This window comes from Anopheles ziemanni, chromosome 2 (assembly GCF_943734765.1).
Source record: "Anopheles ziemanni chromosome 2, idAnoZiCoDA_A2_x.2, whole genome shotgun sequence".
NCBI lineage: Eukaryota > Metazoa > Arthropoda > Insecta > Diptera > Culicidae > Anopheles > Anopheles ziemanni.
In genome coordinates, this window is record NC_080705.1 from 81,324,575 (window position 1) to 81,340,367 (window position 15,793).

The 15,793-nt window shown below is 43.5% G+C and overlaps 2 protein-coding genes across 2 annotated transcripts in view; both read left to right on the plus strand.

The window, feature by feature from the left end:
• The window catches only part of LOC131281975 (uncharacterized), a 61,392-nt gene extending 59,420 nt beyond the window's left edge, over nt 1-1,972 (plus strand). The window contains exons 7-9 of the mRNA XM_058311355.1: nt 28-522; nt 613-1,350; nt 1,433-1,972. Coding sequence (XP_058167338.1) covers nt 28-522; nt 613-1,350; nt 1,433-1,519 — 1,320 coding nt within the window. The 3' untranslated portion in view covers nt 1,520-1,972. The remainder of the gene's footprint in view (nt 1-27; nt 523-612; nt 1,351-1,432) is intronic.
• A 638-nt stretch (nt 1,973-2,610) lies between these two features.
• Nucleotides 2,611-14,927, plus strand: LOC131294525 (transient receptor potential cation channel protein painless-like). Its single transcript, XM_058322571.1, has 7 exons — nt 2,611-2,640; nt 7,319-7,537; nt 9,602-11,522; nt 11,595-11,725; nt 12,283-12,374; nt 12,445-12,884; nt 14,794-14,927. Exons 1-7 carry the CDS (start codon nt 2,611-2,613, stop codon nt 14,925-14,927), a joined length of 2,967 nt encoding a protein of 988 aa, XP_058178554.1.
• The last annotated feature ends 866 nt before the right edge of the window (nt 14,928-15,793 follow it).

Genomic DNA, 15,793 nt, shown 5'->3' on the forward strand with positions numbered 1-15,793 from the left:
GATTTCTATCCACTTCAACTCATTCAGGTACGCTTTCAGAAACAGGAAAACAGTCTGCTGACGTTGCAGAATGAAAACAAATCGCTACACCAAAGAGTGCGCCAGTACGAGACGTGCCTGGACGACATCATGCGCAAGGTCGTCGACGCACTGGTGGCGGAGGATAGCCTGCGGGACGAGGTGGCGATACTGAAGGGCCGTGTGCGGGACCTGGAGGCGCAGAATGCAGCCCTCGTGACGCACGCCAGCCCGGCGAAGAGCCGCGACGAAGGGTACTGCACGATGAGCTCGGGGCAGCCGCAACCCCCGGCGGAAGGTCATCTCGAGGAGCTACCGGAAGAGCCGGAACAGTGGCTGATGTCGGCAGAACCCTGCACGGCTGACATGGAGGACTGGAGCATGTCACAGGAAGAGCTGGCGACGGCACTGGACGAGGAGAACCACGAGTGGATCTGGAACTCGAGCTTTCTGACGACGGCGGAAACGCAAACGGAAGACATTACCGCGCTGTTGCATGATCAGGTAGAGTTCCACGTGTTCCGCACCGGAAGAAGAGAAATCACTAACCCACGTTAACTTTATTTTTATTGACTTTCTCCTTCGACTTCATAGATTGTGTACTCCGAAGATGAGGAGGTAGCGTGTACGAACTTCACCCGGGACTTTTACCGACTAGTCAGCTTCACGTCCGGGAGTACGCGCAGTTTGCAGTCACCGTCGGCCGCGGGCGGTCCTTATGGTGACGCTGCGTGCATCGATTCGGGCACGGCCGGTGACTCGAAGGATACCAGCACCAGCACGCTAGAGGCTGGAACCGAAGGCAAGGTGGCCGACAGCAGCGACGAGGACGACGACAACAACGGCCGACGGTCTCAGAGTCCGACGCCGAGCGACGGCAATTGGGCGCAGGTTCACAGCTGTTCGTCGAGTGAATCGAGTGACGCCCTGACGGAGAAACTGCAGCTTCCTCCGCTTGCGGTCAACACAACCATCGACGAGGTAGATAGTTCCGAGGAGGTAGTCATCCGGTGTCACCCATCATCGCCCGTAAAACGTGGTGCTCAATCGCTTCCGCAGTCGCCAATCCGACGTCCGCTTGTGGGGAAACCGGCGGGCGTTGTTGCTAACGACGACAGCGAAGGTATTCGAAGGTCCCACGGTGGACGGATGACCCCGTTGCCGATGTCGCACACGGCCGACCTGCTGCAGGACGTGCTGATCACCTGCCACAGCCAACTGAACGGAAAGGGTCACGCAACGAAGCTTCCTTCGATCGCACAATCGCCAGCTTCGGCGACCTGGCGGAGAAGTACGGGCTGGAGGAGAGTACAGCGTGGCAATGGTGCTCACGTAAGTGTCCAATTTTTTTCTCCCGCCTTAAGTTACATTTTCCACCCACTCACTTCAACTTTATTTTATTTCTTCGTTTTAGGAAACTCACATCCCCGTTCCAATCGGAGCGAAAGATCGGCTCAAGTCTCCACCGCCAGTACCGATACGCAGGACGTACGCCAGCTAGCCAACCGTACCCGATGGCGTTGAGTAACTGTATTTCGTGGGATAGAAACAGGCGTCTGATATATTAGTCCGGAACCTGATCCGATTTTGGATCCGACAGCCTCCCGAGGCAGAGTCCGGAAGACCCTTCTTGTAGGTCCAAGACTTACAAAACTAAACAAAAAAGAACTAACAAAATGAAATTGTCGACAAGAACTAATCAGGTTACTGCAATAGCAAAGACGCGTATTTAAGCGTATGTTTACACTGATATATACATACCCTAGCTCGTAATATTTTGTCCTCGTGTAGCGTAAAAGGATTGCAAAATATTTCTTACGAACTACGAACGTTCTACAAATCTAGAGGTTGTGTATAGGTATATACACAACAGGCATATATACCGACACCTTACATGCTAAAAATAGAGGTTAACTCGTGGGCGCATTGTATTTGGGTGAAAAACAAATGAAACGAATTAAGCGTGGTGTGGTGTATTACGAAATAGAAATGCAGACTTCGCTATACTGTTGCGCCACCATAAATAGTAAACAAAACAAGCAAATAAGCAAGCAAACGGGACAACCTATTAAACACTAGCTAGTAAGATACCAACTTTTGTGATAGTACGTTTAAAACTAGAGGAAGAAAGAGACGAACTAATAGTGTGTGCTCCACGTTTCACGGGAGGGAACGGTTAAATTGTACTGAAAAGGTAGACGAATGTTAAAGCAAAAACCTACACTAGCCCACACACAAACACACAAAGACACACATATATACACGAACACACGATGCACGTGCAAGTTCCAGTGTTTCGGATCGATTCAAACAATGGCCCCGTTTACTGCCAGAAGAAACATCGTACACTGTTTCTCGCCTCACACAAGCAACATTGGATGTACAGTGCAACATTAGAAGCAGGATGCAAACGGTCGCAAAGTGGTTGGAACTGATGGACAATAAGAAATTTATTCACCCATTTCTCACAGGATCACAGGAGTTTAGTAGAATGGAACGGTTGTAAGCGTCGAAAATGAATTAGAGGAAATGATTTGTGGATCACGCGAACCTAACGGAAGGTAGCCTCAGGGGAGCTTTAGCACCTACAACATGGCAGAGCACTTGGTTGTGACCCGGAAGGTAATGCGCGTCAAGGATACCAGGGAAAAGAATTAAGCGAACGCTCATCCAACACCTTTCTTACGCCTACATATACACGTGGTTTTGTAGATCCAAACAAATTATTAAAGTAATGCCCCAGACTTTGTAAATGTTAATGGTTTGTGCGTTCCATAAATCTATGGTTAAGGGAAGTGTAGAACTTTCAACCACAAGAAAGGACAATACGGTTGCCGAAAGGACTTCGAGCAGTATGATGATAGGTTATGTCCTTATTCCATTTCTTTTCGCTTGCTCCGTAACGGTATTTTCGATTGGTGACATTCACTGATTTTATTTTTTTCTTCGCTTTATCAAATCAGCTGCTTATTAAGGGTTATTCTTTCCAGTTGTATCCCACTAGCGATTGTTGTTGAAAGACAACAATTTTTCTATTCGCATAGTGGTCGATACACAGGTGAATAGCAAGTATGTCGGGTTTCTTTAATTTTTTTAACTTAGCAGGCAAACATTTTGTCTAGCATAATCTTTTGAAATATTTCAGAGGCATCGTTTTTTTCGAAAATGTGTGCTTCGTCTCATACTAAAATTCCTATTAAATTCCTTTGATTTTCATGGAAAAAATACATACAAAGAAATTATGAAACAACTATTTACCCGCTATAATAATTAACTTTTTTTTCTTTCCTTTTAAATACAAATACGAACCATCTAACTCGATAACCCCCTTAACAGTGAAATATTTCATCGCTCGAAACAGTTGATTTGAACAACATGCAATTGATCTCGGCAATAGAAAATAAAGTTCCTTTGGCGTACTCACTCAACCATTTGATGAGGAAGATAAGATATTTGAAGGCAAGTAGATTTGAAAAACAACCTTAAAGTTACACGGTACAGTTGTTGTATTCGGAATAGAGTATTGGATCAAGAGAGTGTGTATGTGTTTTTGGTCAGTGAAACGAAATAAAACCGAGGGAAAAAATGGTCCGCAAGTTATAGGAATGGTGGGATAAGTGAAATGTTATGGAACTGTAGGAATGTTTAAAGTGAGAGTAGCAGTAGTCAAGCCAATGAACCCAATCAAAATCTTCTATCTACCGGTTATTCAAGCAAACACACACGTTTCCGTTAGCAAGTATTTGTAATACCACTTGTTCTTAGTAGTCACCAACATCCTATCTCCTGGCTCATGCGTGGGCCCTTGTCATTTTGCCGTGTCGCATTTAGGTACTAACTAATCACTAGGTGTCGTTGCGTACGGGATTGTAGTAGGGGATACCCCGGGGATACCGTTAGAATGGACCACTTACAGTGGCACGAGGGAGGTAGTGTGGGGGTGTAAGAAAGTTCGTTGTACCAATTTACTACTCGTCCGACCGATCGTCGTACACTTCACTCATGATATCAACAATCATTCACTCACACATCATTCATGGTGCATATTGGACTGCAAGGGAGGGCATCGAAACTGACGGCGAATAAAGTGGAAGTGGTAGAGCTTTCCTTGCGTGGCGGGTTGAATTTACATCTAACATTATTTTGTTGTGCATACATACAATACTAAACGTTACAAACCGTACTGAGACGACGTAATGCATTATACACTATTTACTTTTGTAATAGGTTCAAGCTCTGAAGAACGGAGGCACTATTTATATATCGAACAACGTAACATTGCCTCAACTAGACGTAGGGTAAAAAGAGATCGTCGGTTGGAATCGAGCGCGCCGGCTACGAAGGATGGCTAGGCGCAGAGTGCAGAGTGTGTCGGCCAAAAATGCAAATAAACCATAGTTGAGCTAGAAAGGTCTTTCACTGGCAGGAGACATTGTAGGGTTTGTGAAAAAAAAATAATGATAGCATTTAATATTACAATCTTTTCGAACTAATCAAATCAACGGACGTTGGATTTTTATTTCTCTATTCGATCGTGATGACACGTGGCTTTTGTTGTTGTGAAAAATTTCTCTTGTATATTACATCGTAATAATCTAGTAATATTTCATGAGACCATGAAATTTCATCGATTCGAGGACCCGTGCAGCATTAATCGATGAAATTGGTGTTACATCAGCGTAACGCTTCCTACTCGAGAACACGTTACTATGATTAAACGATGATCCATTAAAGTCTTTTCGCTGTATTCTAAATAAATCTGTGCGCTATATTCTTAATTGCTATATCTTCTAAATGGCGTTATATTATAAATTTCATAAAGCAAACAAGTCTGGTATAAACAGTATAAAATGTTCAATCCTCTTTTCTACCCTTTCTTTGTTCTTTCTCCATTTATTGTTTGGCTTGGCGTCCAATCACGTTATACACAATGCTACCTTCAGTGCTTCTTTCAAAAGATATACTGAGGATGTCTTTTTGTGTGATTTACTCACCGTTTACCGCATCGAGTACCGTCAATAAGTCAATAAATCAATACGCTAACGTTCATTGGCAGCTGATTGAGATCATAATATATGGTCTGCGCACACGGAATGATAGCGTCATCTTCGGTGCAACCGGAACTGCGATAACGATAACTGCTGTGAGGTTAAATAAAGTGACGTTTGTTGTCCTACTTTTGCATTTGCTTCAACTGTTTCAAAGTAGGGTGCATTTTTGTGGCTCTACCACATTTGCCCACATTTTTATTGATTGTTACAAGAATTTGAAGAAATGCTATAGTTTAGTTAGTAGGATAAGGCATCCGATCCTGTTAGTCGCTTGATCATCAAACTAATTTGATAAAACTATCCAACAATCAGCCATTTTGGTGTTTGCATTCTAGGCAAAGAGATTTTAATGGACTTCCCCGCTGGATGCGTTCCATTTTCCATTTGTTTAGTTAAAAAATAGACCGAAAATTGCCAAGAAAGCACGGAAATTCATGGGCGGAAACAAGTAATTGAAAAACTGCATAGCAACGCGCACCCGGTGCATACAAGGCACAATCCATGTTGGGTCACAGCGATATATATGGCCATCCGTCGGAAAAGCCTGCAAGGAAATCGTTGCTTCATGTATTCAATGCCAAAAGAGTGTAGTAACTCGGTATAATTTCGCAGCGATAGAAAAAATCAAGGTGCTATCACATAGGTTTCACCACGTACACATGGACCTCGTCGGACCTCTAGCCCCATCTCATGGATACACCTACTGCTTGACCATCCCACCCAGTCACTTGAACACGCGGGTTTTGGATATTAAATTGGATATTACACATAGAAGAATGGATATCCGATTTAGCTCCAAAACAATCGCCAAAATCAAGATTTTTGGGTGTCGCGGTCGAAGCGCGTAGCATTATACACACACATGAGCATTTGTCATCATCCGATTTTTGCGGTGTTTCGGTATGTTTAGGGTGTGGCCGAATTGATTCATGCATGGCTCACCCATACAGTCGCAGCTTGTGGGAGTGGAAGCAAGAGAGAAAGTGCAGATTTAGAGTGAGAGACCCGAACAGTATCCGATTTTTGCTATTGGGATCATTGATCAATTCACCAGGTGGCCGGAAGTGAACGCATTGACGTACTGGGTGGCGAAATTTTGAATCCCAGGTAAAATTACCACCGAAAATTTTCAAAAACATATCGACAACGCTGGGAATAGCTCATTTTTAAACTTTTCCTCCCCATCCACAGGTAAATGGATCGATCGAACACGATCGAACCGAATGGACGGCAGCATTGGCACTGTTTGGGATACGTTCAAAGTTAAAGGATGAGTTCGCGACAGTCGCGGAACTAACATACGGTACCAACTTGCGTTTACCCCGAGAATATTTCGATAGTTCTACGAAAGTCGACATCGCAACCCGAGAGATTGTAACTTACCTTAAGTCAATTATGAGTAATGTAAAACCAGTAGAAACCACAGATTACAACAAAACCAGAAACACCGTTCGTTCTTATCTTGCAAGTATTCGTCCGCACAGCTAGTGTTAGGCCGTCTTTAAGCCCTCCTCATGAGGCCTCCTTCAAAGTTTCACAAAAGAGAAGAAAAACTCACACTAATGAAAAGAAGGAAATGAACACTAACATCATCATAGAAAGACTTAAGCAGGCTTTCACGTCAGAAAATGTTGAATGTAAGGATGAAGTTATGTAGCGTTACGGACATTACGCATAGCTATTGCTTCTTGGTCACTCGACCCCCGCAACTAAGCGGGTGACAACATTTTTATACCATAATTACTGTTAGTACAAGACACTGCGTTGGTATAATACAAGACCTGTCTCTGCAAACATCCGAAATCGATCCAAAAGTGGGGCAAGTCCACAAACATCTACTGAGGAACAGTATTACGCTTATCGTGATGAGCATGCGAATCCTATACTTACGCTCTATCTTAGCTGTAATTGTGCAAAGTTCCAACTCAACTGTTCGCTACTGTTTATATAAGCCAACCACTTAAGAGCTTCCTTGCTTAGTCGTCCGTTAGCATCTTTAAGGCGAAATTCCTCGCACTGACTTACTCTTGCGGAATTGTCATAAAGTGTTATTGGAGACTATTCCAGATTACAATTTTTAGTGTAACGCGTTTCTTTTGCATTCGTGTAACGAACGTTCGTGTAGACCAAATGGATAAAAAAAGTGATAGTGAACTGAAGGTGAAACTTTTCGTTTCCATGTGTTTATTACCGTTCGTAAATTTGATTTCGTGCGCAAAAAACGTTCACGTGTTTGTAAACTATTCTAGAAGCGGTTGATCGCCAGCTACGATGCAAATAATCTGCAAAACTTTATCCGGGCACTTGATGACGATGGAAATCCATACGAACGTGATCGAAAAACTGGACTCTCGTTATTCGAGCAGGCTTGCAAGACACCCGGAAAAAGCGAGTACATCAAAGCGTGTATTGAGCGTCTACCCAAGGTGAAAAGTGATTCACCACTTGATGACATCGAAGTGAACGCGGTACGTATCGTACAAATCCTGCCGTTCAGAGATACCCATCCAACACAAAATGAACATTTCTCCATACAAAATGGGTCCCGGTTTTGTCAACGGTTCTCTCAACGATCGTCCAGTTAAACCGGGATAATTCATTCGGAGCAAAGCCGGCAAAAACAAAAAGAGGAGAGCCCTGATGGGCCCCCTTCTCTCTTCTGCCTTCTACAACACTCTCATGCCTCGAGCACACAGCGGGATTCGAACCCAACCTCTCCAACTCCGGTCTGTGTACGCTATCCACTAGACCGGCGCTCTTGCTTGAGAATGGCGCGCTAAATGTACAATATATATCTAGCTACATGCGTTTGCATGCATCGTTAGCGATCGCTAGCGTAGGCCTCAACCAAGAGCAGGCCATTTAAGGCTCTCGCGGGGTCTTCGCGTACACTCTCTGCACTGCCGTACGGTGGAGAGCGTGTAATTGTATGGAGCGAATTGCGCTCTTTGAGGGCTTCGCACTTGTTTGTATCCACGCGTGCTCAGGCTTCATACAAGTTTTGCTCACTCTTCATATAAGTTACGCTCGCGGGCGGGTCGAAAATTGTCGGCCCTGCAGCGCGAATGCGACGGAGCATAAGTCAGTCGCTGCGTCTCGCTCCGATCCACGGGGATAGGCCTGAGTTCATTCAAAATTGGTAGTAGGGTAACTGGACATTCATCGTATTTCCGTCATCCGAGAGACGTTCAACATTCCACTAACGAATATGAATTCCAATAACCTTATTTAACTTATGTTTTCCAATTGCTCAAAACCGCAAGGCGTAACGAGAAATGATTAATGTGTCACTGTTTCCTTGTTTTAATTATATAACAAAAAGAAAAATTAAGCCGTCGATAGTTATTGATAACTTATCTTTCGTTTCTGCTGTTGGTTTCACGATAACCGTAACAGTGTAAACAAATTAAATTATCCACAAACGTTATGTCAAGGTTGTGTCTACTTTAAAATACCCCATCGAAACTATTTTACGTGGAAAAAAAATGCTGAACAGTTCGAAGAGGTGTCGACAAACGCTAAGTAATTATTTAACACTTGTGAAGACACTTTGTGTTTGGAGTTTTTGGATCACCAATTCCAAATAATGATTTCTGGTAGCGATGCATAAACCTTACAGCACAGCTCTACTTCTAATTAGAAGAACTTACACGACCCACTTTTTCATTGATAACACTCGTCGTTCCAAATCACCAACTACTCACTTGCACATTGTAGGGTTCATTTTAATCCCAAATCACGCTTCCTCAGAGTCAGATAGAAGGGATAACATTTGGCGATCACTTTTCTGTTCATTCGATTTCCTGAACAGTCGACCTTTCGGGCTGACGGTTATAGCTGCACTAACCCCCTAAATAAATTGACCAGTTGATGTGGTTCTGATGAATTTATGCGTCGAAACCAACACCACAATTTTAATCGGTCACTGACCGATGCCATCTCAAATAGAAGATGAACGTTTGCATGGTAGGTGCAGTTGAAAATATACCAACACAGTCGAAATTGATAAGACGCTAAGCGTTTTGTATATTCATGCTCAAATCGAAGGTTTCGTTAAAAATTGTGCATACTCTCAATTCACCATCCCGTTATTTCGATCATTTGGTTTTAATTATTTTAAAAAAGGTTAGTTTTAATTACTGAGGGCTGGAAAACGTCAGTGGGTAATCGCAGTAAGACAATAAAATAGACATGGTAAACTTTTTCACAAAGCTCAACGGTTTTGAATATCTGTAGGTTGCCCCTAAATGTATGCAATCGAAGTAATACATAAGCTCCTTGATAATTTCTTAAATTCTTCATTACTCTCTGTTTTTGTTATAGACATAACATCTGTAGTTAGTTTTTGATAAAGCTATCTATAAAAAATTAAACAACATGTATGCTAGTTTAAGAAGGCAAGGCCTCACGCTAATCTGCACCTTTGTTGTTATTATATCTTAACATAAGAAAGATTTCATTAAAACTTATGCTATGCTATCTTAAACCCCTCTTTTTACTACATGTATGTAAAGAACATATCTTTCTTCCAGGTAAACCCAAATACCAAGCTATGCCCGATACATCTGGCCGCTCTGTCGTGCGATCGTGATAATCTGAACGAGTTGCTGCAATGCGAAGACGTACTGGTAGACAAAAAGTTCGAGGATCGAACTGCGCTCTTTCTGCTGTTCGAGCAAATAACAGAAGAAAAGCTGTTCGAGAAAATACCAGAGGAAAAAAAACGTGCGGAGGTGCGTGGAGTTATTACAGAAAACATTAAACTGTTGCTGCAACATGATGCGGAGATCAACGAACCCAACGAGAATAACGTTCACCCGCTCGTAAAACTTCTGACCGGTGGCGATGATTGGCGTAAAAGTATCCTAGAATACTGCATCGAAAATCATGAACTCTGCCTGGATGCCCGTAACAAGCAGCTTCGCAGCGCGATTGAAAAACATTTTCCCGACCTGATGAAGAAAGTGCGAACGGTTGGCGAGACGGCAGTTAAATTGCTGGAATCTTATATTCGGCTCCCCAATCAGGAAAAGTTTATATCCGAGTACAGGAAGTTCTGCCCGAAACCAAGAGCTAAACTAACTCAAGCCAAACGTCAAGAAATGATCACCAAGGCCCTGCAGAACAGGAAACTACTGGCAATGCAGGTACTGATGGTGGACCTGTTGGCCAACGAAGAATTGAATGATCCGGGACCGTGGATGTCCGATCTTCTGCAGATGTGTTGCGCCTACGGCTACGTTGAAGCAGTGAAGTGGTTCCTGCAAATCATACCTCGCTCGAACAAGACTTGGATCAATAACAACCCGCTCCTCGTGACTTTGGTGAAGCAAATGGCAGAACGGCCAAAGGACAGCAGGGACGACTTTGTTTCATGCATCAACCTACTGCTGGAGGATGGAAGATGTGAGATCGACAAAAGAGATCCGCTAGATTGCACAGCATTGCATCACGCGGCCATGCTTAGGATTGACGAAGCACAGGAACTACTGCTCAAGAAAGGCGCATACCTGGGCTCTATGGACGTAATCGGGAAGCAACCGATCTCTCAGATCAACTCGGCCCTACTCGAGCGGCATCTGGACTGGTGCATTAAAGGCAACCAACTATATTCCACCAACGACTACAAAGAGTACGCGTTGACGATCGATTTCCGCAATTTTATACCACCCGAGGGCGAGCAAATAAGCGAGCTGGCTCCGGTGGTGCAGTTGGCCCGTTCGCTTGGCCCCTCCAGGGAACTTCTGCGACATCCGGTGATCGCCAGCATGCTGCTGCTGAAGTGGCATCTACTGTGCCGGTGCTTCTATACAAACATCGTTCTATGCGCCAGCTTTTTCCTATCGTTCATGACCTATTTGGTGCTTGACTTCCACACGGATAGCTCGGCTTGGATCTGGATTCCCGAACTTATCTCCTGGGGAGGTTTGGGCTACATTGTCCTGCGCGAGTTGTTTCAGCTCATGCTAACCTGGAAGTCGTACTTCAAGTCCATAGTGAACTGGCTGGAGATATTTTTGATCATCATCTGTGTCATCGTCTTGCTAAGGCCAACTGTGGAACACGGTTGGCGTCAAGTACTGTCGATCTTAGCTTGCGGTCTTCTGACGGTGGAGTTTGTACTGCTGATCGGTACGATACCGTTGCTCCACATCTCGACGCACATCATTATGCTGAAAAGAGTCGGTGCCAACTTCCTTCGGCTTCTCATCCCGTACTGCGTCATTTTACTACCGTTTGGTGTTATGTTCCACATTCTGTATCAATCACCTCACGCCAACAAATCCGGACAGACGAAATCATGGGAAAACGATACCTTCGGGACCAACGTAAGCTCTGAGACGACAATCGCTGATTCGGCAAAAGATGAAAATTCCACCAGTGACGATAACTCGTTCAATACCTTCCACGATATTTTGCAAACGTTGTCCAAGATATCAGTGATGTTTACAGGTATGTTTCTGGAGTGGTGTTGAATACGTAATACTTGTTATATGCAATCTTATTCATCCATACCTGTTACAGGCGAGTTTGAAGCGGCCAACATGCACCTGTACGAGTCGGTCTGGCGTACTGTTCTCTTTTTGGTTTTCCTGTTCGTTGCGTTCTGCGTTCTTTACAATGTGATGAACGGTGTGGCGGTTGGCGATACCGTAGTAAGTAGAAAAATTAGGAAAACGTGCCTTCGTTGAGGAAATTTTAAACTATATATGTTAAAGATAGTTCATAGTTGTTCAGTAAATGTCCTCGAAATATATAATATCTATCAAAATATCTATCATAATTTTTGGTCACATCACAAACATTTAGAAATATGTTCATTACATTTTATAACGCCCTAATTAGGGGACCGCAAGCGCCGAGCGGTAGCGCCGGTTAGAAAATCGACCCATGAGCGCCGGGGCTCACCACCTCGACGACGTGGGCTCGAATCCCAACCGAGACCGGACCCTCCCCTGTACGAGAGGACTATCCACGCACAACAGGGAAACAAGGCTCGTAAGCCCTTAACGGGCAGGCATGACCAAGAGGTCGTTACGCCAAGAAGAAGAATTATATTTACATATATACAGACAACGTTGACTTTCATTTATTAGATACCATACACATACTCTCTGCTGAAATAACTCTTGCAATTTTGAAATCAGGCATAACTCGAATAACTACTCTAATCAAGATAGCTTGTTTACTTATTTCACTTAAAACCACACAGGCTATTCTGGCCGATTCTGAGCTTACCGGGATTAAAGAGAAGGTCTTCCTTGTAGCAAAATATGAAAGACAGCTGCGTCGACTTAACACCAGGTAAGCGTTGTGATGTCTTTTCTAGTTATATGTTTCAATCTCACCATCTTTCCATTTTTTTACTACCCAGGCCCAAAATAACCAAGCTGATCGATTGGATGAGTTGGATTGTACCCGTTGATGGCTTGCGACTATTTCGACATGTGGTTGGCTCCAACACAATATCAATCAAACCCTACCAATCAAACGTGATCGGTTACTCGGAGCCAGCGATTGAAGTTGAAGCACAAACGTGTGAAGGATCTACCGGCACTCCTGAAGAATTTCCACTGATGAGGAAGGACGTTGAACAGGGCGTAATGAGGACAGCGCTTCAGCGTAGAGAAAGCTCTAAGGGGTACGCAAAAAGACTACGCCTCAAACAAATGGACAAGCAGATAGTTGAACGTGCTATTGAAATCGTAAACCATCAACATGAGAGTGCGGTCGATAAAGGGAGCGATGGCTTGCAAACGGACATAAAACTGCATCAGGACGAGTTGAAACGGGCCATCCTTGCGATGCAAGATGGTATTAAAACCATACAAGAAGACATCGCACAAATCAAACAAAATTCATAAAAACTTTTGCTCAAAGCAAAGCCTTAAGATTCCTATTCGACAAGTCTGTAGACAGATAGATCTTCCGATAGAAGTCGGTCTCATAGTAAATGGGGATTGTTTAACATAAGCTGGTATTATATTTTGAGGTAGTGGTATAGGAAGATATAGTGAAATCGTACGTACGAACAATACCAGCTTATGTAAAACAATCCCGGAACTTTTGACAAGAGAGAACGCGACCTTTTTTCGGCGCGCCAATGTTGCTACCGATAACGGCAAAGTTAAACCAAAGACAATCAACAGACACGTCGGGTTAAAGCTGGTTTTTGCTCCGCTATTGTTGTGACAGTTGGTTAAAAAAGTGTTTACAAAAATTTCCAGCATACTTGTGGGAGATCTCCGCCAATATCTTCACGAAATAGGTAGTTGGTAATTCTAGATCACAGTATCCATGGTTTTGCGGATAGAAACTGCTCTTCTGTGTGAAATCATGGGATATGGATCCTTCTGCTCGCCGTGATTCCCAAAATTAAGTGTGTTTGTTTGCCTTATACGGAGCCTTCCTCCACAACATATTTCGACCGCCTCAACTCTTTGTTCTTTTGATGAAACATACCAAATTTGCAATTTTACCCCACTTTCTTCTCTGTTCGTGAGAAGTAAACAAAATTTTAACCAACTGTCAAAAATTTTCCCACGGTTTTCGGCTCGTTACATGGTATGCTGCGACCTGTGTGTTAATTGTCTTTGAGTTAAACTTAACAAGCCCAAAGTGCTTCCTAACGATGCCAAACAAAAGCCTTTCGCGTGCAATTCAAAGCCTACTACCGGCAGGCTTCATACGGACGAACTGGCCCTGAAAACAGTGTAATCAGTACAAACGATCTTTACTCTCCCAGGCTAATTTCCAGTTCTTTGGTCTATAAAAATGGGCGATCGCTTATTTTAAACCATGGTTAAAATTAAACAAATGCTTTTGCAATACCACCTAATGTTTGTTTAGTAGTTTGTTTGTCCAGCAGCCTGGACAGTCTATAAATTAAGCACTTGGGCAAGTTTTTTTGACCCAAATGTTACCGAAAAGGCTATTGCAACTTGTACCAAGGAAATCAATATGTTTTGCTTCACAAAGTGGTTAGGGGAACTAGAACTAGCGGTCAAATGGACTCGATCTACAATACTCACAGAGGTGCACAAGAGAAAAATAAAGGGACACTTAAAAACCTTACCAACAGAGGACGAAATTAATTTTTATAACAGTCGACGATTGAAGAATAGCTCGAAGACTAAGAATGAATCCTTACAAAGAATTCCAAAACATCCGTCTAGAAATTACTTGATACGAATAGAAGGTACGTCAGGGCTAACATCAACTGGGGAATTTCTCACAGGAACATTTTACTAGTTTAAATTACTTTTAAAAAGCCTATTTTTCAAAAGGTGTAGATGATGATGGATCGGTGATTTGGAAATGAGGTATGTTGTAACGTCAAAAGAATTCAGATAAAACGATTTGTTCGTCGATTAGACTTAAATCGGTCTATTCGAGTCATAAAATAGGCAGATGATGTGGTAGCAACCAGATTCGATTCCAGAGATTCACCATTGGTCCCTAACTGTTCATCTTCACATAGCGCACTCTCCCCAGACAAACTGACAAACTCGGTTCCCACAACAGACGGGAAATTCGTAGGAAACTGATAGGAAACTCTTGGCAGCACAACCAAAGCCACTCGTTTTGTATTGTGTAATAATGTATCGTTAAAAAAATCATCTTACTTTGTGACTACTCTCTCCAGTAGGACAACGATACAAACTTTACATGGTGCGTCGTGTGGTACTGGTGTCGTATAATGTGCTTAACTCCCTCAAAACAGTTCCTCACATTAATGGACCACAATCCCATGGCACATTTGGGGTGCTGATCAAACCACCAGTCGAAAAACAACGATCGACCAATGCCAAGGTACAAATGAGAATTGAAGTCCGCGATGAGCTGTACATGGAATAGTATACGATAGTTGGTAACTAAAAAATAGTGAAATGGATCAATCAATTTTGCCTTGATGAAAAAGGCCTGTCACGAATGGAAACAAGGCAGGGTTGACACTGCTGATATTCGTCAACAAGCCGGCGCAAACTACGGTGTAGTTACACCGATTACACCGATTTAGGATTACGCCGACCCAAGGTTTGCGTATATAAGCGGGAGAATTGTAGAGACAAGAAACCATTAAAAAGTTGTAAATCGAACAATCGTGAATAAAGTTACTAAATTTGTGGCGCATACACAAGCGACCAAAATTTATCTTTTACTGTTACAAACGATTTGCAACATTCCACAAATTTAGTTTCCACAAATTTATTGTGCGTTCCACAAGTCACAGTCGCGCGAATTAATATAATCCCGGAGAGTGTTTAATCCGCGACGAAAATCGTTCAATCGATCAATCCGTACGAAGTTCGTGTAATCCCGGAGAGTGTCGGACCGGCGGAAAGAAATCGATAAATTTCGCGCGAGAAGTTGTTATAATTCCGAAGAGTGTGCAACCCCGCGAAAACGATGGCGACGGAACGATATCAAATGGAAACCGTAGAGCAGAAGAACGCTCCCATTGCCAACCCCCCAACCAGCAGCGGACGCTGTCGTGACCATCCGCCTGGGTCACAATGCGATCGGAGCACCCGCGGACATGGTGCTTCCGAAGCGGCAACGCTAAGCTTGGCCCGGCGCGAGTTTCAAATCGAGAAACGACGATTTCGGATCGAGCGTCGCGAGCTTGAGCTCGAGATGGAGCGCCGGGAGCTGCGGTTGGCGGAACGAATGTTGGCAACGGAAAGAGGCGAGTCGTCCAGAACGGATGGCCAAAGGTGGCC